This window comes from Amblyomma mixtum, chromosome 2, assembly GCF_055824585.1.
Source record: "Amblyomma mixtum isolate Tamu chromosome 2, ASM5582458v1, whole genome shotgun sequence".
In the NCBI taxonomy this organism is placed as follows: domain Eukaryota; kingdom Metazoa; phylum Arthropoda; class Arachnida; order Ixodida; family Ixodidae; genus Amblyomma; species Amblyomma mixtum.
In genome coordinates this window covers 149,908,021-149,932,009 of record NC_143013.1, presented here as the reverse complement: position 1 = coordinate 149,932,009, position 23,989 = coordinate 149,908,021, and the positions used below count along the sequence as shown (strand labels likewise).

General features: G+C 46.2%; 1 protein-coding gene across 1 annotated transcript in view; it reads right to left on the bottom strand.

Annotated features, from left to right (window-relative positions):
• The window catches only part of LOC149361246 (neprilysin-1-like), a 51,111-nt gene that overhangs the window by 4,983 nt on the left and 22,139 nt on the right, over positions 1-23,989 (bottom strand). The window contains exons 5-6 of the mRNA XM_089568032.1: positions 15,933-16,022; positions 10,461-10,789 (exon numbers count right to left, since the gene is read on the bottom strand). Of these exons, the coding sequence (XP_089424158.1) occupies positions 10,461-10,789; positions 15,933-16,022 (419 nt within the window). The remainder of the gene's footprint in view (positions 1-10,460; positions 10,790-15,932; positions 16,023-23,989) is intronic.

Below are 23,989 nucleotides of genomic sequence, written 5' to 3'. Positions count from 1 at the left end.
GAGGGGACGAGGTTGCACTTTTACTTTCTCATTTCTAAGCTCCCACTCCATTGCTTTCGCAGCTTAAAGGGTGTCCACTGCAGGTTGCAACGGACAACGGCGACGCCGCGAAACGCAGAAACGGGTGCCTAAGTGCTGCGCTCTATAAAGGGAAAGAGACCCAGTAGTTCACACGAGCACCGGCATTTAAGGCAGGCTATACGAGACAGTGCAAGGTAACAAAACTATCGCACGAAGAGAAGAAATGCGGACACTACAAATATGTTCCAGCACAGACAAACTCCCGCAGCGAGATCACGAGAGGCCGCAAACGCGTTGTTGAACACCGCAGAGAACGCATAATACAGAAGCGCACTGTTCCCGTTCAAAGCTAAGTTGTAAATTCGAAGAGATACATTGGCTGACGTCTTGACGTCTCGAAGAGATACATTGGCTGAGGCACGCCGCATTGGACTGCTTCCGACACACTTAGACCACCTGTAAGATCGCGCCTCGTACACGACCTCGCTGGCTCTCCCCTTTGTACTTCCCGCGTGGCTCGCGCAGTGCAGCAAAAAATGCGGAAGCAATTACCGGCATGGGGAGGACGCCACTTTGGAACGCAGCCGTGACGCCTCGGGCAGAGGGCGCGCGTACGGCGTGGCCTTGCCGTCCCGAAAGGGGTGGTCTCCCTCCCACCGCGACTGATCAAAGGACTGATCCGCTGACTGATAGCGTTGTAGCCATGCGGGGAGGTAAACAAAAGTCTTCCGGTTGGACGCAGCACGAGAGGGTGGCCGCCTTGAGGCAGTTACGCACGTGCATGCACTTAAGATGAAAAGTGCGTTCTTGGGGAAAGGCGAGGGTGTTGCGTGGAGAGCGTTTTACGAATGTTTTCTTGATTTGTATGTTTTATTTATTCGAGCCCTGGTTTCGAGGCTATGCCCAACCCACAGGGCCGTGGCTACTGCGAAATTAAGTAGCGATTGGTTGATCAAAGACTGGGGCGGGTCAAGAGAAATGACCGCCCCAGCGCCTTTGTTTATGTAAGAAATAAAAACGGAAGGAAAAGCCAGGAATGGCAGTCCTAAACAGGCTCCGTGCTTCGCACGTACGGAAAACTTCTAGGCTCTAACCGAGACCGCCGGTCGATGAGTAAGATTTTCCGAAGTCGTATCTCTGTGTGAGATAGGTCCCAACCAGGCTCCCTGCTTAGCACGTAAGGAAAACTTCTAGGCTCTAACCGAGACCGCCGGTCGATGAGTAAGATTTTCCCGAAGTTGTATCTCTGCGTGAGATAGTATCTCTGTGTGAGATAAGTGCCTTCTAAGTTACAGTACTTGAACGTCTGTGTGACTTCACGCTTCTGCAACTGAGTTTGCCTTGTATATACTCTGTAAATATAATTTCCCTTTCGTACCTTCTGCTTCTGGACTCCTGTGCTTCAAAACACCACCGAACAACTCACGTTTGGAGGAGGCTGAACTCCCCCGAAGAAAAGCAAACGAACCTGAAGAAAGAAAAAGAATTTACTCCACCTGAGGTTGTATAATATTTCATGACATCACACCAGAAAGAGGTGTTTTGTTGTCTGTGCTGCACTGAAACAGAACCACGCGGTCGAGATCAAACCTCTAAGGCTACGACCATTGGAGTCCGGCAATAAGGACAACACCCGCAGGAGAAAACTTCGGCTTTATTTTGAAATACCGAAAAATGTTTCGACTTCTGATTTCGAGGAGAACGCCACAGTCTGAAAGCCATCGCGCCAGTTTGCGTTTTAATCGATAAGCCGCGACCTTTCGCTCTGTTGAAAAGAGCGTTAAAGTATTGTTATCCGACCTCCAAGTCAGTGCAAGAAATTACGTTCGAATGTCAGTCTCCTCAAGCCGCGTTGTGGGTGTGACGGGATGCTGCTGTCGAGGGTAAGAGCGGTGATATGAATCGGAGGAGCGGAAGTTGGCTACACGCTCTAAGCAAAAGATGGACCAGTGAAATGCCGCAGCTACTGCTCGAAGCCGTATGGCGCTGCCTCAGCACCGAGTAAGGCCACCCTACAGAGCGCGGTCGAAAGCATCGCCGTGCTCGTGCCGTTCAATTTCTTCCCACTACCGATACTAGCCCAGATCTCACGCTTGGAACAAATGTGTCCCACCTGCAGTGTGAAAGAACGCAAACCACACTAAGCAGCGACCACCTAATTCCCATAACACTAAACTATCGTCGCCCTCAGCGCAAATTTACCGTTAGAGAAACTAATCGGGACCAGCTGCAAAAATTTCGCCAAGAACCCTTTGACCTAGGCACATGAACTACCTAGTTACAGGAGCACATTTGCCAACATACCCAAACGCTAGACATTACCCCAGACACCCCCGTAATTGACAGTAAGCTGGCGCACCTCTTTCAAGCTCAAGAACGCCAAACACAAAGGTGGAAAACTCAGAAACACAACAGGAAACTAAAACCGAAACTCGCACAGCTTCAGACCCCCAGTTAGAACACCACAGCGCCACTCTTTCCAAAGCTAACTGGAATCAGATTTCTTACAGCCTCCGCGGCAATCTCTCCACAACCCGTGCTTGGCACCTCTTTCGCCGCATGCTAGACCCAACAAAATCTTAAACCCAGACACGCCTTAGAATTCGCCGCCTTACTCATAACTACAGGCAGTACACGAACGCCTTCCTCGCGCAGGTGAAATCAATATATACAGCCCCAGGTGACCCTTGCAAGAACCCCGATTACACGGGTCCACCTCAACCCCAGCTTGACGCCCCTATTACAGAGGAGGAATTTAGCACAGCCCTTTTGAAATTACGCAATACTGCATCCGGGGAAGATAAATTGTATAATGCTGCCATCCGAAACCTTAACAATGCCTCCATATCTCAATCTAGTCACCCACTTTATCGGGTGCTGGAAATCGGGTACCCTCCCTGCCACCTGGAAGCATGGAAAAATCATCTTTATTCCTAAACCCCACAAACCCATCAACATAGAGGATATCCGACCAATTTCTATGGCATCTTGTCTCGGCAAGGCCTACGGACACATAATTCCTGCTCGACTAACCATGTAGATGGAAGACAACCACCTTTTCCAGCACAGCATGGTGGGCTTTCGTGCGCATCTATCTGCACAGGATGCCCTACCACAAATTACACATGACGTGCATGATGACACGATCCCCCACCTCAATAAAGCTATTCTGGCAGTTGACCTCACAAAGGCATTTGACAAGATTCGACATGATGTCGTATTGCGAGAACTACAGGCACTACAGGTAGGCTCTAATACCTACAACTACGTTCCCGCCTTTCTCTCGGGCGGCGCTCCCTCCCTGCACATAGATGAGCTGAGCACACCACCTTACACAATCGGCGAGCTTCGAACCCCTCAAGGCGCGGACCTCTCCGCCTTCTCTTTAATATTGCTCTCATCCCCCCAGCTTATAAACTCGCTCTCATCCCACACCTAAGCCATACCTTGTACGCTGATAATACTACCGCATGGATCACTCATGGATCTGATGGTGAAATTGAGGAAAGTCTTCAATCAGCAGCTGACACCATCTCCGCTCACGCGTCATCTATTGGGCTCGAATGCTCCCCCTCTAAAATCCCCGCTCCTCCTTAAAGATCCAAAATCGGCCGCTAACTTGCCCATTAAAATCGCTTTACAAGGAACCCCTATCCCCGTCACGCCCACCCTCCGTATCCTTGTCCTTTACTTGCCGGATTCTGGACGCAACGATCGCGGCCTCCACGCAATTCGTGTTTCAACTTCTACGCCACACATTCTCCCTGCACAAAGGTTCAGACGAAGCGGAGAGCATGGAAGGAGGGCATTTTACATTTAGCCGCATAGCACCTTTCAGGAACTAGTAGACGCGCACCTTCAGACGCAGTATCTAAGACTTGCCGCCAGCGCAACTGGCAGGCATATCCTCGCTTCCCTTCACTTCAACATTCCCGCTAAATAGTCATCCCTTATAGCCATTCCTGGACATATTCATGCCCCCCCCCCCCGTTGTCAAACCCCTTCTTTTAAACGCTCATCCCCAGTACCATATCCCTTGCCGCACTGCTCGCGCTAAGGCCCTTCGCAAGTATTGCGGACAAGCCCAGGACGCCATTTCGGTAGAAGCCGCGTGCACTACGCATGAAACTGAAGCAGTTGGCTACCATTCAGCCCTAGCACAGTACCTAACACACCGCCTTCCCTCGGGCTCTACATCTGAAGAGGCAGAGAAAACCGCCATCGCCCTATTCCTTGTACATTCCAATGCAAGCTACATCTTGAACGACTCCAAAACGGCTCTGTTCAACTTCGCGAGAGGCAGGATTCACGCCCCTGCTTGGGAGTTGTTGAACACCCCCACCAAAAACTTACCACGCAGGGTAGAGCTCCGGTTGGTGCCGGCACACTCTGGGAATTCAGGAAACGAGGCTGCCGATAAATTGGCCAGAGGTTTGATTTGCCGGGTTGAGGACAGCCTCGATCCGGGCTTCTCGAGAGAACGGGCTCCCACCTTTGCAGAGCTCGCGCAAATGCCCCGTTTGGACCATTAGAATTACTCTCCTCCACATCCCTCCCTTACCCACTCCCAACAGATCCTCTGGAGACGCCTCCAGACCCGCCCTCTCTCATCCCCTCAGCTGCTATCTCTCTACTGTGGCACCTCCCTATGCTCCCTGTTCGGCGACCCTCATGCCACACTCTTCCACATCCTTTTCGGCTTACCTGCTGATCCTCCTCCCCCAGGGAAATCCCGCGTTATCAAGTTGGGAGGACTGGGAGATCGTGCTCTCGTCTCCGGACCCGACATCACAGCTTGCTGCGGTGATTCGGGATGCCGACTTCATAAACAAACGCCAAATGTTTCACCGTAGAGTGGGACCGTGCGGTGGTCCAGGGACCCAACGGGGAACGAAACACACTTGCCTCAATGCTCTCTCTCTCTCTTCCACAACCACCACAGGCGCGCAAGCGCTTTTGTACCCCCTGCTTCCTTTATGTCTTCTTCGCTAGCCACAGTCACTCTGAATATTATCTCCTTCTTCATCACTTTGTTTTAGTCACTCTGAATATATCTCCTTCTTCATCACTTTGTTTTAGTCGCTCATCTTTTGTTGAGACTGCTTTTAGTTGTTTTTTGCTCAATGTCACGTGGCTGTCCGTAGAGCATCCACTCAGTCATCATTGGATTATGTAAAGGAAAATATCAGTTCCAAACATTCGGAATAGGCTTGCAGAGATAGACGACTTTTTAAAAACTCTGGTTAGATTCGAAGGGAATCCCCTACGGAGCGACAAGCGCATGCCACTTAAAGCTACGCTTTTAAAGCTAAAGCCTTTTATGGCACACGCGAAGAGAATGTATAACGCTTTCATATACCCATAGCCATTTCACGAACCAGTCAATGGACATGGCACAAGCGAATACATGACTACGTGCAACCATAATGTAACTCGCGAACTCATAATCCACGATCCAAACCAGAATTCAGGATGAAGAACTGTCAACAAAGGAAGGGAAGAGGAGGAAACCAGGGTTTAAGCTGGAATCGAACCCTGGCCTCCGGTGTGCGAGATGGGAACGATTCCACTGCACCCCACCGGTTCGACGTTAGGAGCTGAGTAAAGGAGCGTCTATTGAATGCAGAGTTGTCTTAGAAACGTATCTTCGAGACATGTACTGAGGTGGACATAAGTAATTATGAGGAGATAAATTACAGATATCGCAATTAACCCAGTACAGAAGTACGTTTCTGGAAAATTTACATCATACTTGGCTTATCTTAGCGCCATCGCGTGGAGCCTACTGAAAACCGCCCTCCCAATGTACGACACCGGCCCAGCAGATGGCGCGCGCGTTAATAACGCAGCGTACGCCAGCTCGGCCACTTAGGAATGCCCGTGGCCATGCCCCAGGACGTAAATTAAGATGGCGGACCGCGCTCAGCTTTCGCGTTTCCGCACGTAAAGAGACCTGAGTGTACTTCATAAGTTTTTATTCGGTGTACATTCCCTGAACATTCTAGCGTTTTAGGTGGACAGAAAAATTTTGAGACAGGACGAACTGAAAATAACGCCCTTGAATGCGTTCCTGTGGTACAACGTTTACGTAAATAAGTAAACAAAACTACGCTACTCAAGCACTGTCGTGTGGGCAAGTTGGTTCATTTTGTCAAGTGTATGTGTATGTAAACTCGAGGTTCCAGTCTGTGATCGTGCGCTCCAAGTTTGGAAGCGCGCCGCGCTGCATGCGGCTGCCACCTGATGATCGATGCACTCCTGGTGTCAAGACCGGTGCACTGCACCCGCTCAGACACCAGGAGTGCACTGCACCAGACTCGACACCAGGAGTGCACCGTGAGGTGGATCCCACATGCAGCGCTACACGCTTACGAAATTTGAGGAGTTTCAGTGACTTCTGACTCCGATGGCGCTCGCTGAACAAATGCACGAACAAAGGAAGGATCACAAACGACATTTACAGAGCGTAAACTTGACGTATGCAGAGCTCAAAAATATAAATGTGATTTATGCTGTTCCGTTTGTCCCTTGTTTCCTTCCGCAAGTACATACCTCTGAAAAAAAAAATACGTCCCGGTAATTTTGTACCTTTAATTAGAGAAACCACAAAAGTCGTCAAATAATCGAGTGTGAAAATTACACACCAAATAAAAATATGCCAATATTAAGAATTTCAGTTCGACATGCGCTGATTGAACTGCCATGCTCCCCTTGCATAGGAATTAATCTGGAACATGCTTTCATCAAATTTTTTGTGATATATGACGAGGTACAGAAACTACATCGCCAGGTTTCGTTCCCTTCTGAAACCTGAAGGAATTCTGCCGAACTCCCCGTAGGAGTTTATTCAATGGCTGCTCGTCAGGATTACCTACTTGAAGCTGGTTAAGCTCTATTTACGCGTTATTAAGTGTGAAAGAACTGGGAGCGTACTTAACTAACCAACGACGGCTATCCGTATGCTTAATCTAACAGATTAGAGCACTTCACTGTGTTGAGAATCTGGCTCGTGTAGTTTGCGCCGGTCGTTGCACAATCGCGTAGTTAAAACTGTACCAAAAGATCGTTTGAAGATCTTGCGAACCACCAGCTCAGAGTTGACTGCTACCTTTATTGGACTCTGATCGAGTTTCCGTTAGCTGCAACCATACCTATTAAGCAGCCCGCTTAGTTTTCTCACTGCGAACCAGCTACTGATTGCTGCCTCGGTATCCTTGCAGTTCGCAATATTCATGGAGGAAGGAAAACTCAGGAGAGGCTCTCGCTATCCATGCTGCACCAGCTGCACCAGCTGCATGCCAGATAGTGCGCCGGAAGTCAGGCGCTTTCACAAGGATTACATGGAGTCCTTGGCCGCCGGTGCAGCCAATATTAACGCTGAGCGCAACGCAGGCGTCTGCTGCATTCCCTGCGGCACATGCGCAAACGCGCTGTGACGGCGGCCGAGTAGAAAGGGGGGAGGGGAGGGGGGGGGGGGGCAGACCGGGTGGAGCCAGCTTGAAAAAATGCGACGAAACCGCCTTTTATCAGTTCTTTCCATCCTCCATGGCAATATTGTTTGTTTACATTTCTCGAGTGGCGGCTTGACTTCAAACTTGTCTTGACCTGAATTGCGCGAGCAGTGTCTCAAACAATAAAATCATCCTGCTAATATGAAAGCTGCATTCCACACGAAGCTCTTAAACAAGATACAAACCTTAAATACGCTGCGAAACTAAATTTTTGGTATGGTAGCTACAACTAAGGAACAACGGCGTGCAGTACGGCGCTGAGACCGCGGCTTGCTCCATATCTGCTCCGGGAGGCCAGTATGGCTGAATAGCTGCTCGCGGCGTAGCTGTTTGTTCGACAGCTTTCGACTGCGCTTTTTGCTGTGGCGGTGTGAGGTGTGGTGTGTTTAGGTTATAGTTAAACCGGTGGAGTCGCTTACTTCTGTGAAGTGCAGTATATGACGAGAAGGAACCAGTTCCTACAACTTTCATTGCAACCGCGCGATCTGCTTACAAGGTAAGGAAGTCTGTGTGGGTACGATCGGAGTTCTGCGCCGTTCGGAAGCAAGTTTGGAAGAGTGGTGCCGTAAAGTAAATTCGTTACAACAGTCGTGCTGTGCATACCACGGCTGCCAGCCTTTCTCTCAACGGGCCCGCCTTCCTGCGGGGTGGCGGACGGGACGGCGGCGCCTGCCATTCTTTCCTCCTCGCTTGCTGCTTCCCTGCTCGTGCCAGCCATGACGCCCGCACTCATCGGAACCCATCGGCTCCCGCGCAGCTTCTGCTCCGCTGAGCCGTCTTTGAGGGCCATTGTATGTACAGCCTTTGCCGAAAGTAACCACGGTGCATGGTCTGCTTCTCATGCGAATAGCAGAGCCCTTAAGGCTTCCCTAGAGATCAAAAAGTTCTTGGAAAGTGAGGACATTGGTTCTCCTTACTATAAAGACATTTAGAGCCTGAGGGCTGGCGTAATAGCTTTAATATACGAATGAGAAGCGAACCGCCTAGCCTGGTTACATTTGACAAAGACTGTACATTAGCGCTGCCCTGCACGCAGCGGTCCTTCAGCGGCCCGTTTCCCTGCCACCGCGCTGCTCCTCAACTCTGCGGCGGCCACGGTGAGCACGTCGCGCTCGGCTCTCTTCCCGCGGCTCTGGCGCCAGTACGCTGCAGCCTGCATTTGTCCTGCGCAGACTGTTTGTTCTGTACGCCCCGCTCCGTTTCACATGCACCTCGAGGCACTCGTTTTATGGATTACCTGGCTCCGTCAACAGCCTCTCGGTTCGGCGGCTCCGCGCGCTGCGGCCGTGCTGCGCGGCCGCCGTGTTCGGTGCTTGTGGAAGTTGGTGCAGCTCAGGTATAACCGCAGTCATGGGTATTTAGCTGCGGGTGGGAAGTGACTGCTTTGTGTGCGGTGACGGCAGTGTGTGCAGATGTGTCCACCAGGCCGGCGCTGCGATTTCCCAAAGCTGCTGTAGCTGCCCCTAAGTCGTAATTCGTAATACTTGCGCAGCGGCTCATCGTCGCCCGATCGCTTTGGCCATAGCGTGCAGTGTTCCCGTCCTGCGTGGGCTTACCTTTCTGGACTATAACCTCTGATCCCCAGGGGACATCTTTAACCTAGTTTTATTCTTTTTTACTCTTTCTCCATCCCCGTGAGAGCAGGAAATCTGGTACTGTAATTCGTACCGTAACTGTACAACATATATTGGCACTGCAATAACATTTTTACATAGTGCCACTTCGTCTGTTGCTCAAAGGATCTCAGACTGCAGAAAGTCCAAGCGAAGCTAGAACGAGAGCAGAGGACCCCAAAAATATACGTTTGTAAGTAAAGAAAAAAATTCAATAATTTCGTCAAAAATGCCTAAATGGTTCCAAAAGTAATTCCCGGAGGATACTCTTAAAACCTCCCTGTGGGCAAGAAAACAATTGCTTCAGCACTCTGTCCCAATTAATTTAAGGCAGCAACAAATATACACATCGCGCCCGGAAAAACCTTCCTCGCCGGCTATAAGTGAATTTTCAAAAGAGAATCTGCTAGAGGACGAGCTAGTTTATGCCCATCTAGGCATATATACGGTAGGTTCGTGTTTAGTGTGCACAGCCTCGCAGCCTAGTGTGTCACCACAGTGGCTCAGTCGTTATGGCGCTCGGCTGCTGACCCAAGGATGCGGGTTCGATCCCGGCTGCGGAGTCGAATTTTGATGGAGGCAAAATTACAGAGGCCCATGGACCATACGATGTCAGTGCACGTTAAATAACACCTGGTGGTCGAATTTTCTGGGGCCCTTCACTACGGCGTCCCTCATGGCCTAAGTCGCTTTGGGACGCTAAAACCACCCTAAGCCAAAACAGCCGAGTGCTTGGCTTTTTCTTCACCATAATGTTGGGGAAAATGTCTGTGACTTTGCTTTTTGAATATTATTCTTTTTAGCCTCACTGCTTTTACAGCACAAAAAAAAACATCATTGTCCTCGAATTCGATAATGCTGAACGCCACCGTATTTTGGCTTGCGATATTAAGACAACAGAGGAATACTCTGCCTAAATTTTTTCACAGAGTAGTCTACGCTGCGGCAGGACACGAGCTTGCGGCGACGCATTCCACAAGCAGGCAATTCCAAGCTCTCGCAAAGCAGCAGCGGAAGTTAAGAATTCGTTGCCGTACACTAGCAGTTCAACTCGACTGCGAGCTTTTCGGAACGACTCTTGAAAAAATGGCTATCATTAATCACGTGGTACCAGTTACGCTTGTAAAAATTTCGTTCATATAGCGGAGTACCATCTCATCGCTACTGCCAGTCTTCTTTCAACGGGCCAAAGATTTGCCGCAATGACAAAATCACTGGCCATGCGTTTTACATGTTTCCTTTAACGCAAGAAATGCGTATAAATGGTAGCTCTCAGAAGCACGCTTTCTAGAAAAACAAAGAGGACACAGTGTACCGCTTGTAGACGTCCACAACCAGCGGCTTGTTCTTGCTCGCCTCCCAGCCGGAGCACACGAACTTGTGGAAGTCAGTGCAAGGGTCGGCGGTGGGCTCCAGGGACTCGCTGAGAAGGTTGCTGTAGTAGTCGCAGATGGCGCTGTGGCACACCAGGGGCTGTTGGTAGCGAATGACCAGGGCCACGGCTAGGGCCAGAACGAACAGGGTGCCTCCAAGCACGCCTGCCATGAAGAGCGTGGTGGTACGCCCTCTTCCTTCCCGGTTGCTGACCCACGATCCCTCCATCGTCCGAAGCGTCCCCGTACCGTACTTTAAATAGGTATCCATCTGCAGACATACAAGTGACTTTTTAAGCAAATGCACATGCAGAGAGCTTCAGGATAAGCTCGAATGTTTGCGTGATTCTCTTTGAGGGTGAAGGAGAGAGAAAATCCGTTTTGTTTCGATCGCTTATTAGGCGTCGAGAATATTGACGAGATTCGTGAATCCTCAACGCTAACAAATATGGCACCACGAGCTCGTTATGTGCCCTTTCTTCGTGTTGCCATCCACCAGCATACACCGCCTCTGCGTTAAGGGAAGTATAGAGGGGGCTGCAGCTTATGGCATGAGGGTGGTGACAGAAGGCTCATTAATGAGAACAGGGTAGAGCAGATGCCTCTTGCAGGGAAGATGCCTGGGAAGCACAAGAATCGTTAGCTAGCAATGTGAGCGCCGTGCTCTTGTCCGTAGCCGCTTTTTTGCGCTGAGCTTGCAAAACAGAGAAAAGACAAAATAAGATAGACTGCAATCAATTAACTGCTTCAGGCTACGATTCTTGTTTGCATTCCAGACAAATATCTTTCGGCCTAAACCAATTATATACGCCACTCCAAAGCTGATTCCACAACTTCAGAAAGCAAAACGCCAAAGAATAATTTCGCACAGGTAAGTAGAAAACTTTGTACGAAGTGCCACATTTGTTAATATGAACGCCGAAAATCAAGGATTCCCCACATAAGCAATAAAGGGGTCGTGGGAAGACTTTGCTTTGAAGATGTATATGGCGATAGCCTGCGAGAAATTTTTGGCGGTAAATTATGTCTGTACGAAAATGGTGAAAGCCGTGATAAAAACTCACTGCTTTGAGAAATTTTACTTTACTTCACGCCACTTAGAAGGAAGCAGCAGCTTCAAACAGCCAGCGCTATGCGCAGCGTGACCAGGTGGGTGTCCCATCTCACGATGGAAGCAGAGGCACACTGTGAAAACCGTTGTTCACAAAACTACAGGTAAAAGTGCAGAGATGTGCCGAAGAAAATACCAGTGGCAGCTTGAAATGAACAGAAAGGCACCTCAATCTATGCCTTCGCACACTGCATCCACACTGTTATTGTAATCACGTCAAAAGAGCATATTCTTTAAAGGTTTTTACAAATACAATTTGTTGGGGAAAATTGGTCAGCAAATGGGAAATGACTCAGGAGCGTAGTTGTTAGAGGGCAAGGTAGGTATGTACCACAAAGTGGGATGTCACCTCTGATGTGTATAGTTATTATAGAAACAATTATTGTTTGTACAGCTGCGCAGTACCATCCAGCAAGTTAGATTTCTAAACTAAAACCCAACCTTAATCACTGCCAAACATTTTGCAGAGGAATGGGCGAGACTTATGCGGCAGATTATATATTATTGTGATTACTTTAGTTTGTGAAAATTGTTTATTTTGGATACTTTTGGCTCTTTTTGCTGTTTTATCTATGCCGTAAGGTCATATGTTAGTTGAGGAATAAGACGTGCGTTAAAAAGCGTATATATGCCGGTATACATGCCTACATTTGTTCATGATGTCATTACTTCTGCAAACGTTTATGTAGGTTTTAATACCATTGTGATCCGAAGTTAAACTGCTGGGAAAATAAACGCAGAGAACCTGCATACTATCTGCCAGTTCAATCCGGCCCTTACCGGGAGTAACTTTTAGCCAGGAGTACGGAAGCCAGTTTTTTTTCTGCGTTTATGTTTAAAGAATGTTGTGTTGTCTGTGCTGCCAGCAGTGGTAGCGTATGTTCACGAAGTATTTCTGCATCTTGGGCTGTCTTTCTTGCAAATAGTAAACTTGTGCCGTCCGCACAACGGACTAAACAAGGCTCAGAATTAAGTCAAATATACAATATACAGTATATTGTATACAGTATACTGTATACACAGTATACAGTATAGAATACACAGTCTGATATACAAATAGAATTAAGTCATCCTAGAATACTTTGTATGGCAACGGTTCTATTTTTATGTCATTATTATAAGGAGAAAATCAACAGCTGATACTAATTTTTCGTTGACTTAGATAACAGGCATGTAACTCATACGTGCCGCCGTGTACAGATTACAATCTGTTTTAACGAGTTAGCGTTAGAGTCTTTTACAAGAGATCTATATATATTACGAGAATATTTACGTGAAAGAAATTTCAAAATTATTTCCTGTTCCATCGTAAACGCTGTTTCTGTTCAGCGTAGACTGCAAAAGCGATGCAGAAAATAGCGCAGTACGGAGTACTTATTAAAGTAACCGGACTACCTGTAAAGAATCAGCTTTTCCAATGTCTTAGGAAAAGAGCAAGGACCCACGTACTTCTCGAATTTTTCATGAAGATTCTGTCACAAAATAACTTTTGATGCATGCTATGATTTCGGAAGAACACAGGTTGACCGAGCAGTGTTGAATATGTACTGTAAATATTATTTTATTGTTGTATGTACGATGTCTTATTTTCAATTGTTCGCATCGCAGGCATTGCAGCTATTTAAGTTATTGTAAAAGGCACCTCGCCTTCGCCGATTTCAAACGTTGTCATGATACTAGCGTTTCGTGAAATAAACGGTAGCGATTCTTCTTGTAACTTTATACCAATATATAGAATACTTGTACAAAATGCATAAAGTGTCATATAAAATATGCCTAAAATACAATTAAGTACAATACATGAAATTAGGCTTTGCAAGGATTTGTTATGAGGTTTCCTAAGCTGCGTAAGAAATATTTATAACTTGATGAGAGACAGAGCATATTACATTAAAGCAATGATTACGACAAAACACTGCACCAAATTTCGTACAAGTTAAGTCACATCGTTGCTATCATGCGATAATCAGTTAGTAAGCTGACCTGGCGCTTTGAAGCAAGTTACAAGGCTCTTTTAATGGAATTTGTACTTTCTGAACAAAATTGCGTCTATTTCTTCAAGGAAGTTATAATCAGTGTTTCCTTGGTGAACGTTTTTTAGGGTGTATTTCGTTATCCGAGCATTTTTAAGTCGGCTTTCCAGGCTTTCAATATCCCAAATGGACGCATTAAGTACCGTGGGAAATATTTTGTACAAGGTTCTGCTTTTAAGCCATGAAGTGGGGCGTTAACTAATGCACATGAACCTCAAAATATACGCAGCACGTAGAAGTAGCATTAATCTCACCCGTCAGTGCTCTGATAGCTTCGCAGGCATCTAAGGTGCCATAATAAGATGCTGGAAAGAAGACCGTGTAGCGTGGTAACCTTTGACGCTTCCTGTACACAGTTTCTGTCATACCGCCTAAACTCATTAATACCGGAGCATTGCAAGTTAGCACCAATAGGTGTTTTCTCTTATAGCCGACAAGATTTATATCACAGATCTTTACGAATCACGGAATGAAGCAAATGATTCATTCTTATATGTTGGAAATCGCAAATTATAGGGTTTTATATTAACATTACAAGCTTTAAAATACCAAGTTGAATATCCAGCTAGTGGATTCCCTTAGCAAGTCGAATACTGCACATTTAGAATTACGACAAAAACTGCTTAAATACTTTCTCAACTTTTCTAACAATCTGTAAAAAGAAAAACGCTAGTTTTAAGGTAATACTTTTTTTTAAACAGAGCCGTGCAGCACAGCACGCTGTGGCAATCGGACTGCATGCAGAGGAAGGGTCATCACTGCGACGTGGTCTGTTCGCGTGACGACGTATACCGGCTGTTTCACCTAAGATTATCTGCAATATTTGAAATTATGCTTTATTTAGTAGTGCATTTTTGGCACAGCATTGTCAGCGGCGTATCTCATCAGAATAAAGCAAAGATGCGCGAACTACTAGGGTGTTTCACTAATATTCAACAACTAACTTAACTGGTACTGTTTGTCTCATTTATTGAGAGGCGTGTACCACTCCTTAAGTAATGTCCATATCTGCTTATACTTACGAAAATACAGACTGACCCTCTGTGATGTGGCAAAACAAATTTTGCCTCATCGGACCAAAATACATGCGCGTTGTAGATAATTCCAGGCAAAGCAAGATCTCCAGTACGCTAAAAATAACGCCTTAATCTCTCCGTCTTCATAAAATTAACCAGATCTGTGAACTTAACATCCTCTGCATAAGCTGGACCCGCCAGCCGCTACTTTACGATGATTGCACCTTACTTGTACGAGGGATTATTGCATACATTATTTTCTCATAGCCTTCTTTCTATATTTCGCACCTAAAATTAATTCATTAACACAAATATCACATGTATTATGACACGGCGCGCCACCAAGACTAAATATCTCTTTCAAGTAAATCGCTCTGAAATATTGTTCTAAACCGTGGTACAAAGCGAGAACAATCCATGATGATTGTAGCTGGCTGGTTACAGAAAAATTCAGGGAGGCAATTTGTTGACCTAAAGTGTGGTGAGGTGAAAGGCTTTAGCGCGGTGTTGCTAATTGTGCCACTGATGTGTGGTTAAGATGTTAATTGAATACACAATTGTTTATAAATCTCAAATGCTGGAGACACTGGAGGGCGTTTGGGAGGTATCCGTCTGATTCGACGCTTTTCTTTAAACACTCTCTAGCGTCCTAGACAAGGAGAACTAGATGTGCATTGGCAAGAAGTAGCGTAGCCATTAGCACGCTCGGCTGCGGAACGGATGGAAGGTGGTTCAAATCCCATCGTGCAAAAAGATTTTTTTTCTGGTCTGACTAAAGAAGCGTGACACCTCTGCTGCTTCTGCTGACAAACTTCTGTCGACAACGATGAGACATTAAAGGATTTCGCCTTAATATTTCGATGCTGCGGCTCTTCCCTCTCCTAAGCATGAGACCCTCACCCCGATAACGCAGCACTTCGTATTACTAATCAAACCGGAAGCCATTTCAAAGCGGCTCTTTGTTACTGTACTTCAGGTTGGGTTAGTTGCTTGCTTCTCGTTTTCTGGGTGAAAAAAAAGCACCTGTTTGCAGTGGCTTCTTGCTTCTCCTCTCAGGAAGGCTGGACCATTCCACTGTAGCATTGAGCAGGATAGTAGATTTAAACTGGATCGTAGAAGCAGCTGCTGGTGTTCCTAAATGACATCCAGCTTTGTCCATCGCCTTCGGGTTTATTTATTCCGCTCGGAAAGCCAAATAACAAAGAAGGAGGCGGTGCGTTCGATGTGCACGGCTCCAAGGCCGTCAGCGCTCACCGTTGGCTTTTTGTCTGTCTCGAGGGCGGTCAAACGGGACAACACGACGGGTGATCCGTGGTGGCTTTCCTGTTCTTCGGCTGCTGGCTGCTGGAATCGTCAAAGGAATTTTAGTACCATTGAGAGGGAACTAAGCTTTGAATTACAAAGGGGTTATCGTGCTTTTCTGGTTATTCTGTATTGAGTTTGAAGATTGAAATGTAAACTAATAAGACTACTATTTCAGGAACAAAATATTATTTAGAATTTTTCGACATGGCGTCATAATAGCCGTAAGCTAATAAAAACAAGAGAAGCTAAAGAAAAACATTGGCCTCCCATGCTGTGCATGTCAAAAGGCAATTTCTTGTGGCCGGAGCGTTATATTTAAATTATCGCCGTGTGTGTAATCTTAACGCGAGGGTTCTTGGCCTCCCGTCTATGTTGGTTGGTTGTTTTATGGGGTTTAACGTCCCAAAGCGACTCGGGCTATGAGAGACGCCGTAGTGAAGGGCTCCGGAAATTGCGACCTTGGTATGCGACATAGAAGTACTGAAAACATTGTGAATAAAAAGATAGTGCAGCCCCTTTTCTTCCTATCAGTATTTTAACATTTTATCGCGGATTGCTATGATAGTTACTTTAGATTAAGAATCACTGCAAAAAAAAAGTTCATTTCTATTCTGAGGCTCACATACTGGCAGATGCCTGCCGCACCACAACAACGCATATTCCAACAAGTACGCTAAGGTTGGCCACTTGTCCAGATTTAGTTCGTGCGCTTTCTGCACGGGAAAGACCGTTTACTACTGACACTTTTTGACTCAAAGTGTTAAACACCAACTGCCCTTGATATTCAACAAGGTCGAGTGAAGTCTATGATGCTACTAGGTGTAGCATCCTTACATTACTTCCAAAACGGCCAGTGCTTACTTTCGCCCGGTGTTTTACCTAACAGACTACTAAAAAAAAAATGCTGCAGCCATCAGGCACCAAGCGACCCCGAGTGGCACTTTAGTTTAGCTTCAGATGTTTATAGCTGCTAATAGACCGCATTAAAACTTCCTGTTGGGCGAGTTGGTAGTTCATCTTGATGCAAAAAGGTTCATAGTGCAAAGACACGGACAAGAGAGACGAAACTCGCACACTAGCGCTTGTGTGTGTGTTTCATTCCTCTTGTCCGTGTCTTTGATTGTGCTATGAACCGTTCTACATAATAGACCCCACCCCAGCTTCCCGCATGGGAGTGTGTAATGCACAATTGATTACATGTGTCATACTATTGTCATGATTTTTTTACGATGCAAGGGAATTAAATGCTCTGCTCATATTTTAGTGTTATGTCATACGTATTGCGTAGGTGGTCACTAGGCAATGAAAGGTTGACCACACTCTGTCGTCGGACCATGAGATTCGTCTTTGAATAGAGCACACTTAGTAAAAGGGGTCTGAGCTTCAAGGCGCAATGGCCGGGTCACTCAACACGCAGAAAAGCACTAGCAGCAGTGAGAGTTTTCTTTAAAAATAGCAAAGGCCATATCGTTTTGAAGCAAGCGTGCTTCGGGCCCGAAGTGTAAAAAGGAATTTCCAGTGAAAATATGGCCAGCAGTGTGCTTAAAGGATTTTTGCCAAGAAATTCAGACACCGGCGTAAATAGTGCCGTTGATATTCAGCTTGCCCACATCTCTTTGTTCACTGTTACTTGTACACTCTGTTAGAGACAGAGCCCACGGCATCCCTGCCGACGGAGTATATATTTCCATTTCGTTTGGCCTGCGTTCATAAAAGATGAAAATCACGGATGTGTTCTCTCGTCTTCTTTTCGTACCCTATTGAAAAAACTCTGCGTGAGTTTGCACGAGAACAGTGATTTTTGTACGATCACGTTCATTTTGCACACAAATGCGCAGAAATTGTGCATTACCTGTACGCATTCTGTGCGTCCTGTGTGTACATATGCACGTACTGTGAGCTGATAGACGTTCACGCACACTCTTTGCGTGTAAAAAATCGTGGACTCTCGTGGAGAACTCTCTGTACGTGGACATCTGCGTGCTGAGAGGGGGCTTGCCGAAGCTGTGCGTGCTTATGTGCATACTGAGCAAGCTCAGTGAGGCTGCGTGTGGCCATGTGTGCGTTTGCTTGCTTAGTAGCAACTTGTCGAGACTGTAAAGGCCCATTTAGGGTGAAAGCAAACAAAGTTCGAGCATTCAGTTAATGATTACTTCTCAATAATGAGCAATAAGCTCACGTTTCGCTGTTTTATAATTTTCGTCTTGGCGTAAGTACCCATTAATCATTTTCAACTTCAGCAAACAAATAACCAAAAAATTATCTTTTAGTGCAAAATGGTTTCCTTCGATACTGCAGGGACCTGTACATGACAACATGCACACTGAGCAAGAACTTGTCAACATTGCAAGTTCATAGTAAAATAATGCAAAAAACAAGCTGCTAATGACTCTTACAGCATCCTTCAGTTCTTCTTTTAACCAATTCTGAAAGTTACAGATACCTTATAGATGCATGATGAAAGCCATTCAGAGCACTTATGTTGTTGCCCGTCATGCAGACAGCCATATTTCGAAATCAGAAGCAACACAACCATTTGTTGCTTGCACTCGAAAGGAGTCAATCAATGGAATAACTCTGAAAGGGCAACAGTGTTTGTTAGGTGCAACAAACAAGCTTGGGGATATAATCAGGTTCAATCAAAGATGACGTGCAGAAAGCGAATTGTGAGCTGTAACAGGAATGTTATGAGGCAATTTCCAAAACCATTTCCAAAGCAATTTCCAAAGTCATTAGCATAAATTTACATACACGTAAAAAGGCCATGTAAGCCTACACGAAAAGACAGTTTTGAATTCACAGTTGGTGTCAAAAGTTCAGAAATTAGTGCCCTCTCTCAAATTCAGTGACAATTGATCGATTATAATTCCCAGTATGGCTCCAGAACAAATCCAATGAATCTCAAATGTGCGAAGTATATATACCACACATGTTGCCTGATTAGCACCAGCATTGCATGATGCATGATGAAGTATCACACTCTTCATTCTTCTTCAATCTGTTTTGAAATTTGCACTACCACAAAGACCATCTGGATGGACTATGATTCCATCATATTGCTGAGAGTCACATTCGGAGACCAAGAGCAACACAACAGTGTGCTGCACATGAGTGGATATAATGCACTGGGACAACTGTGCACAGTAAGGAACGCTTGTAAGGCGTCAGGTATTTGCTTGGGGAATGTAATCGAGTTCAGTCATGTTTCATGTGTAGAAAGGAAGGTAAAAGTTGTAGCAGAACTATGAAATCCAACATCCAATACTGAACTTCCCCAGGTGATCTACACACACATAAAAAGCACGAAAGGATAAGCTCAGCGGTACTGTTAAGTTTGATGCCCTTTGAGGTTTGACTTGCGCGTCTGTATGCAACCATCAGATACCATCTTGAAGTTACCAGAATGCCCAAAACAACTTTGTTGAACTGTTCTACTCTAAACTGAAATACTTTTCCTTAAAACATTTTTTTTGCGACATGCTGTGTAGCTAATTATAAAATGAAGAAAAGAAGCTGATAAAATTTTCTCATCTCAAACGTACTGGTAAGTACACAAATCTGAGTGCTTTCAAGAGAGGTGACGCACCCGGTATTCAGTGTCCAGAAGCATACATAATGCTGCAGAATCCTATAGCAAGAAAATTTCTTTTAGTTGACAGATGGCTATGTCTGGTTACAAAGTCAATACCAAGTAAGGCACATATCCTAACCTGCAATTACATGAAGCTGCACGTGCTTCATAGGCTGTAACTCCGCCAATAACTGCTACATATTTCCCACCTCTAGCACGAGTGCGGAATCAATATACAGCATGGAAACAGCAGTTTTGTTGCTTTAGCTTCTTTACTATGCTGTTTAGGCAAGGGACGAGTTGAAATATTTGCATGGGCAGTTCTCGATTGAAGTAACGTAAAAAACATCCGCACTCCTTTCTGCTGAAGCGACTGGTGGACCACTTTTGCATGTCGCATCTCGTATGACTTGCTAAGGGTCCAGACTGACACACGCACCACGTCAAACCTTCACACAAAACACTCTTCGCTTTTGCTATAAGCTCCGGCCACAGGCAGTAAGTGTCCCGTCACCGTTCACATCGCAAAAGAAGGCAGCGCTCGCAGGCGGTCAGTTTGAGCTGACAGCGACAGGTGTTGCAGGCACACCGCCGACTAAGTTTCCAAGGAAGCCACACTGTAGAAGGGCGCCGTCTTGTAATCGAAACACACCACAGAAACAATGGCCACTGTCGCTGCTTATGAGCCAGGCATTTTTGCAACGAAGTTAGCAGTGCAATAGGCCGAAAGGTTCGACTCATCAAACGACGGCACCGCACTGCTGACCTCATTATCGTTGTCGACCAGACATCCATAGCACATATGCCCCGACGGATCGCTTAATTGGGAGCTGCTACTACTCTTGGATGAGAGCGCGCCCACCGGCAGCACACACCGGTAATCCTCCTTCTTTTGCGATTCCAGCACAGTAACAGCGGCGCGCAAGACAGCCCAGCAGCAGCACGAGAAAACAAGCGAAGCTCACGGCAGTGATCTCAGAAACCATGCAGCATGTCGGATAGGCTTTGGATTTGACGAGCTAGACCATGCCCACTCACGCACGCACGCACGCACGAATGTACCGACACGCATATTAATTCGTCCATGCGTCACAAATTTCTCCAGTTTTTAATGCTAATATGTGCACAAGAACTTAATTATTTTTGTAACGAAAGTTTCATTTGGTTTTAGTTCTTTGCTATCGCACTGCCCAAAAGCATAGAGCCCGAAAGAAACGACCTGGAGGAATGCCTGGAGGCAATGCCTTTCTAAACGGGCCGAAGGAAGCCGGAACTGGCCGAAGCGCTAGCCAACGAACGCAGCGTCTGGGGAGGGACAGCATGGCGGTCAGCGTTACTACGTTTGTCGTGGTCCTTTGTGGTGCCGAGGGCGTGAACCATCTCTGGCATGAGCATTTGTCACTCTTCCGATATGTGATGTGCCGACAGCAGTGAAATTCGCTGGTGCGATGTACGAAAACGTGGTAAGGTGCTGAGTAAACCTGTGTTTATAGCGTGCGTCAGCGGGCTCGACGGATAGCGCGTCGTCCTTTGCGCGCCTTCACTGGAAACGCTATGCTGACGGTGGGGCTCATTTCCTCCATGGCGGAGCAGCTGGTGGGAGACCACTACCCGGGTGACATCTCGCATCTTGGGGGTAAGTTAATTTTCTTCGAACCTGTTCATTATTTCAAAGCCTTTGCGCACAACTGGCCACGTCAACACAGCTAGTACAGAGACGCGAAGACGCAGTGCCTATCGCGGCAGCACGCAGCGCTGAAAGGTTGTTTGCTGGCGGCACACGGGCATGAATGCGCGTGTAGTGTCAGTGGTCACACAGTCATGGTCAGTATGCCATGCAAATATGCACAGCTGATCCGATCGCGGGGTGCACGATATCGGCGCCGTACTGCCGCCGTACTGCCATTCATCTCTCGCCGATAATGGAATATGTGCCCACCAATAGATCTTCGGCCCGGGCTTTACATTCTCGCCTCATGTTACGCTGGATGGATGGATGGATGGATGGATGGATAGGAGCGCCCCCTTTGAAACGGGGTGGTGGCAATTGCCACCATGCTCAGCTTTTCTTTATTTATTATTTTTTTGTTTACTGTGTTGGCAATTCTCATTAAGATTCTCCATCACCTTTGCCTACGGTTTCCTACTATTCTAACCTTGAAGTAATTGAAGTAACAGCGCTCGAGCAGTTTAACTACGTAGACTGCGATTCAGCTGCATGTGTTTGGATTGAGCTTCCTCCTCTTTCACTTGTATTTCACTTGTACTTTTATAAATTGTGTATTTAAGGTACGAAGCTCCATATGATCCAGCTGCGTTCGTACTTATAGCCGAGCCAGTGTAGTCGAGCCTTGAATAGCAGAACGGTGAGATAAAAACAAATTGCTCTGAAGTTTTTCGCCTCTATTTTGGCATTCGCTTTTTCATACTTTGGCTCGGAGCTGAAATGGTACAAACAACTGCAAAATGCACACAGGTGCCCTAGCTCCATTTGCCCTAAATCCCGAAGTTGCAGTGAAATTTAAGGGTAATTGAGCCTTTAATATGTACGAAGAATAAACTTGATTGTTTCATGATTATAACCAATGGCGCAAATAAATCTGACTTTGACTTAAATATGCTGAGGTACCTCTCCAATACCTTATTTGATGTTAAAGGAAAAAGTGTGGTTTTTCTGCAATTGGCACTATTAATTCATCATACCTGTGAGAATGTGAAATCAGTGCTAATCATGCCAGATTTCAAATTGAGGGACGCATGCAGAATTTGAAGCAAACCAGCCTTCTACTGAAAATATCGTTCTGCTGTGGTCTGTTCTTTTGAATGGTGGCATGTATTGTAGAAACGATGCTGGATATCGATATGAAAGTGATGTCTCGTCTGAGGCTAGGTTGTGAATGACTGCCGTGGTTATGAATTTCTTGTTGCCTGGCCCACTTCGAAATGTGGTTAAACAGTTGTGTTCCATTCTGCGACCGGCTCCTTTTTGTCCCTTGCACTTTGCCTTACATGCTTGATTCTAGTCCATTTTTTCCACTGTGCTGCTGTTAATGTGTCTTTTTACCTTGCAGCAATCTCCACATAACTTTACCAGCAATGCCTCTTCCAAGCTCTCCAGTATGGCTGTGCCAGCCTTTCACTTGGTGCTAGGATTCCCAGCAAGCAAGCAGGCTTTTGAGGTAAGCACTGAAGACATCTTCCGACACAAGTAGCTTTTATTTTCCTAGTCCACTGCTACTTGTGTGACCCCTCGTTAGGTTGATTTTGGCAAGTTAGGTTGCCTATTAAGGGCTCTCTTTTGTTTTTCACCTGCTGCTGTGGCCTACTGCATTGGTGTTCGGCTACTGAGCCCAAAGACGCGGCATTGAATTGTGGTGGCTTCGTTTCGACAAGGCGAAATGCATATTTGCTCGTGTGTTATGCAAATGTCAGTGCATGTTAAAGAATCTTTGGTGGTCGAAATTTATGCACAGCCTTCCTCTATGAATGGAGCTATTGTTCAACTTTGAGGCATTAAAGGGACACTGATGGCAAGCTGAAGTTGACCTGTGATGATGAAGTTCCGCATCCTAACCACAAAGACGACACTTTTTCTGAAAGTGGAGCTTTATAAGCCAGAGAAAGCAAAACATACAATTTTCATCAGCACCGGCTGATTTCGGAAGTAAATTGCGATGCGCTAACTCCGTTTTTTTTTTTGGCACAGATTCCAGAGGCTAGGCTGAACTGCCATTCACCTCAGAACGGTTATCATGGAGTCCTTTGTGTAGACTTCATGAGTTCAAATCGAGTGGCGGGAAAATTTTTAAATGTAATTTTTGCGCCAATCATTGTGTTGATGGCCTTTGCACTGCTGTTAAAAACCGGGATAGCAGTATGGTATCCCATAAAACTAGGTTCAGGACTTGCAGGAAGTGGTTTATCACATTCCGCTAGCTTGTGCAAGAAACTACTTCAGGGATATGTGCAGGTGTCTTTAATGTGTTCCTGAGTGAGCACTAACTCGTTAGGGGGAAGGCAGCTTCTAATCTGGCACCACAGTGCCAATGTCGTGAGTGTAAATCATAAGATGACCCATCAGTGTGTACGCCTGATTTCTGTGACACTTCAGTGGTGTATAGAAGTGGTAAACAAATCTGTAAGGTATTTGATGCATATCTCCAAGGCAACGGCTGTATGAGTAGCGAAGCCATTAGTCAATCTTCAACGGAAAGAATTTTCTCTTTTAGATGACGTGCTTGTATATCAGTGACAGTTATTTGTTGTCCTGCCTTTCGCTGGTGTGGGTCATGTGTGGCGCATCTTCATGCGAGCCTTCTTTTCCTTTACAAAAAATTCAATTGATAGTCCAACCTGTTTTCTTCTCTTTTCCTGTGTTGCATCTTTTGGCTGGTTTTAAATCTGTAACTGAGCTCAGACCGTGATAATTACAGCC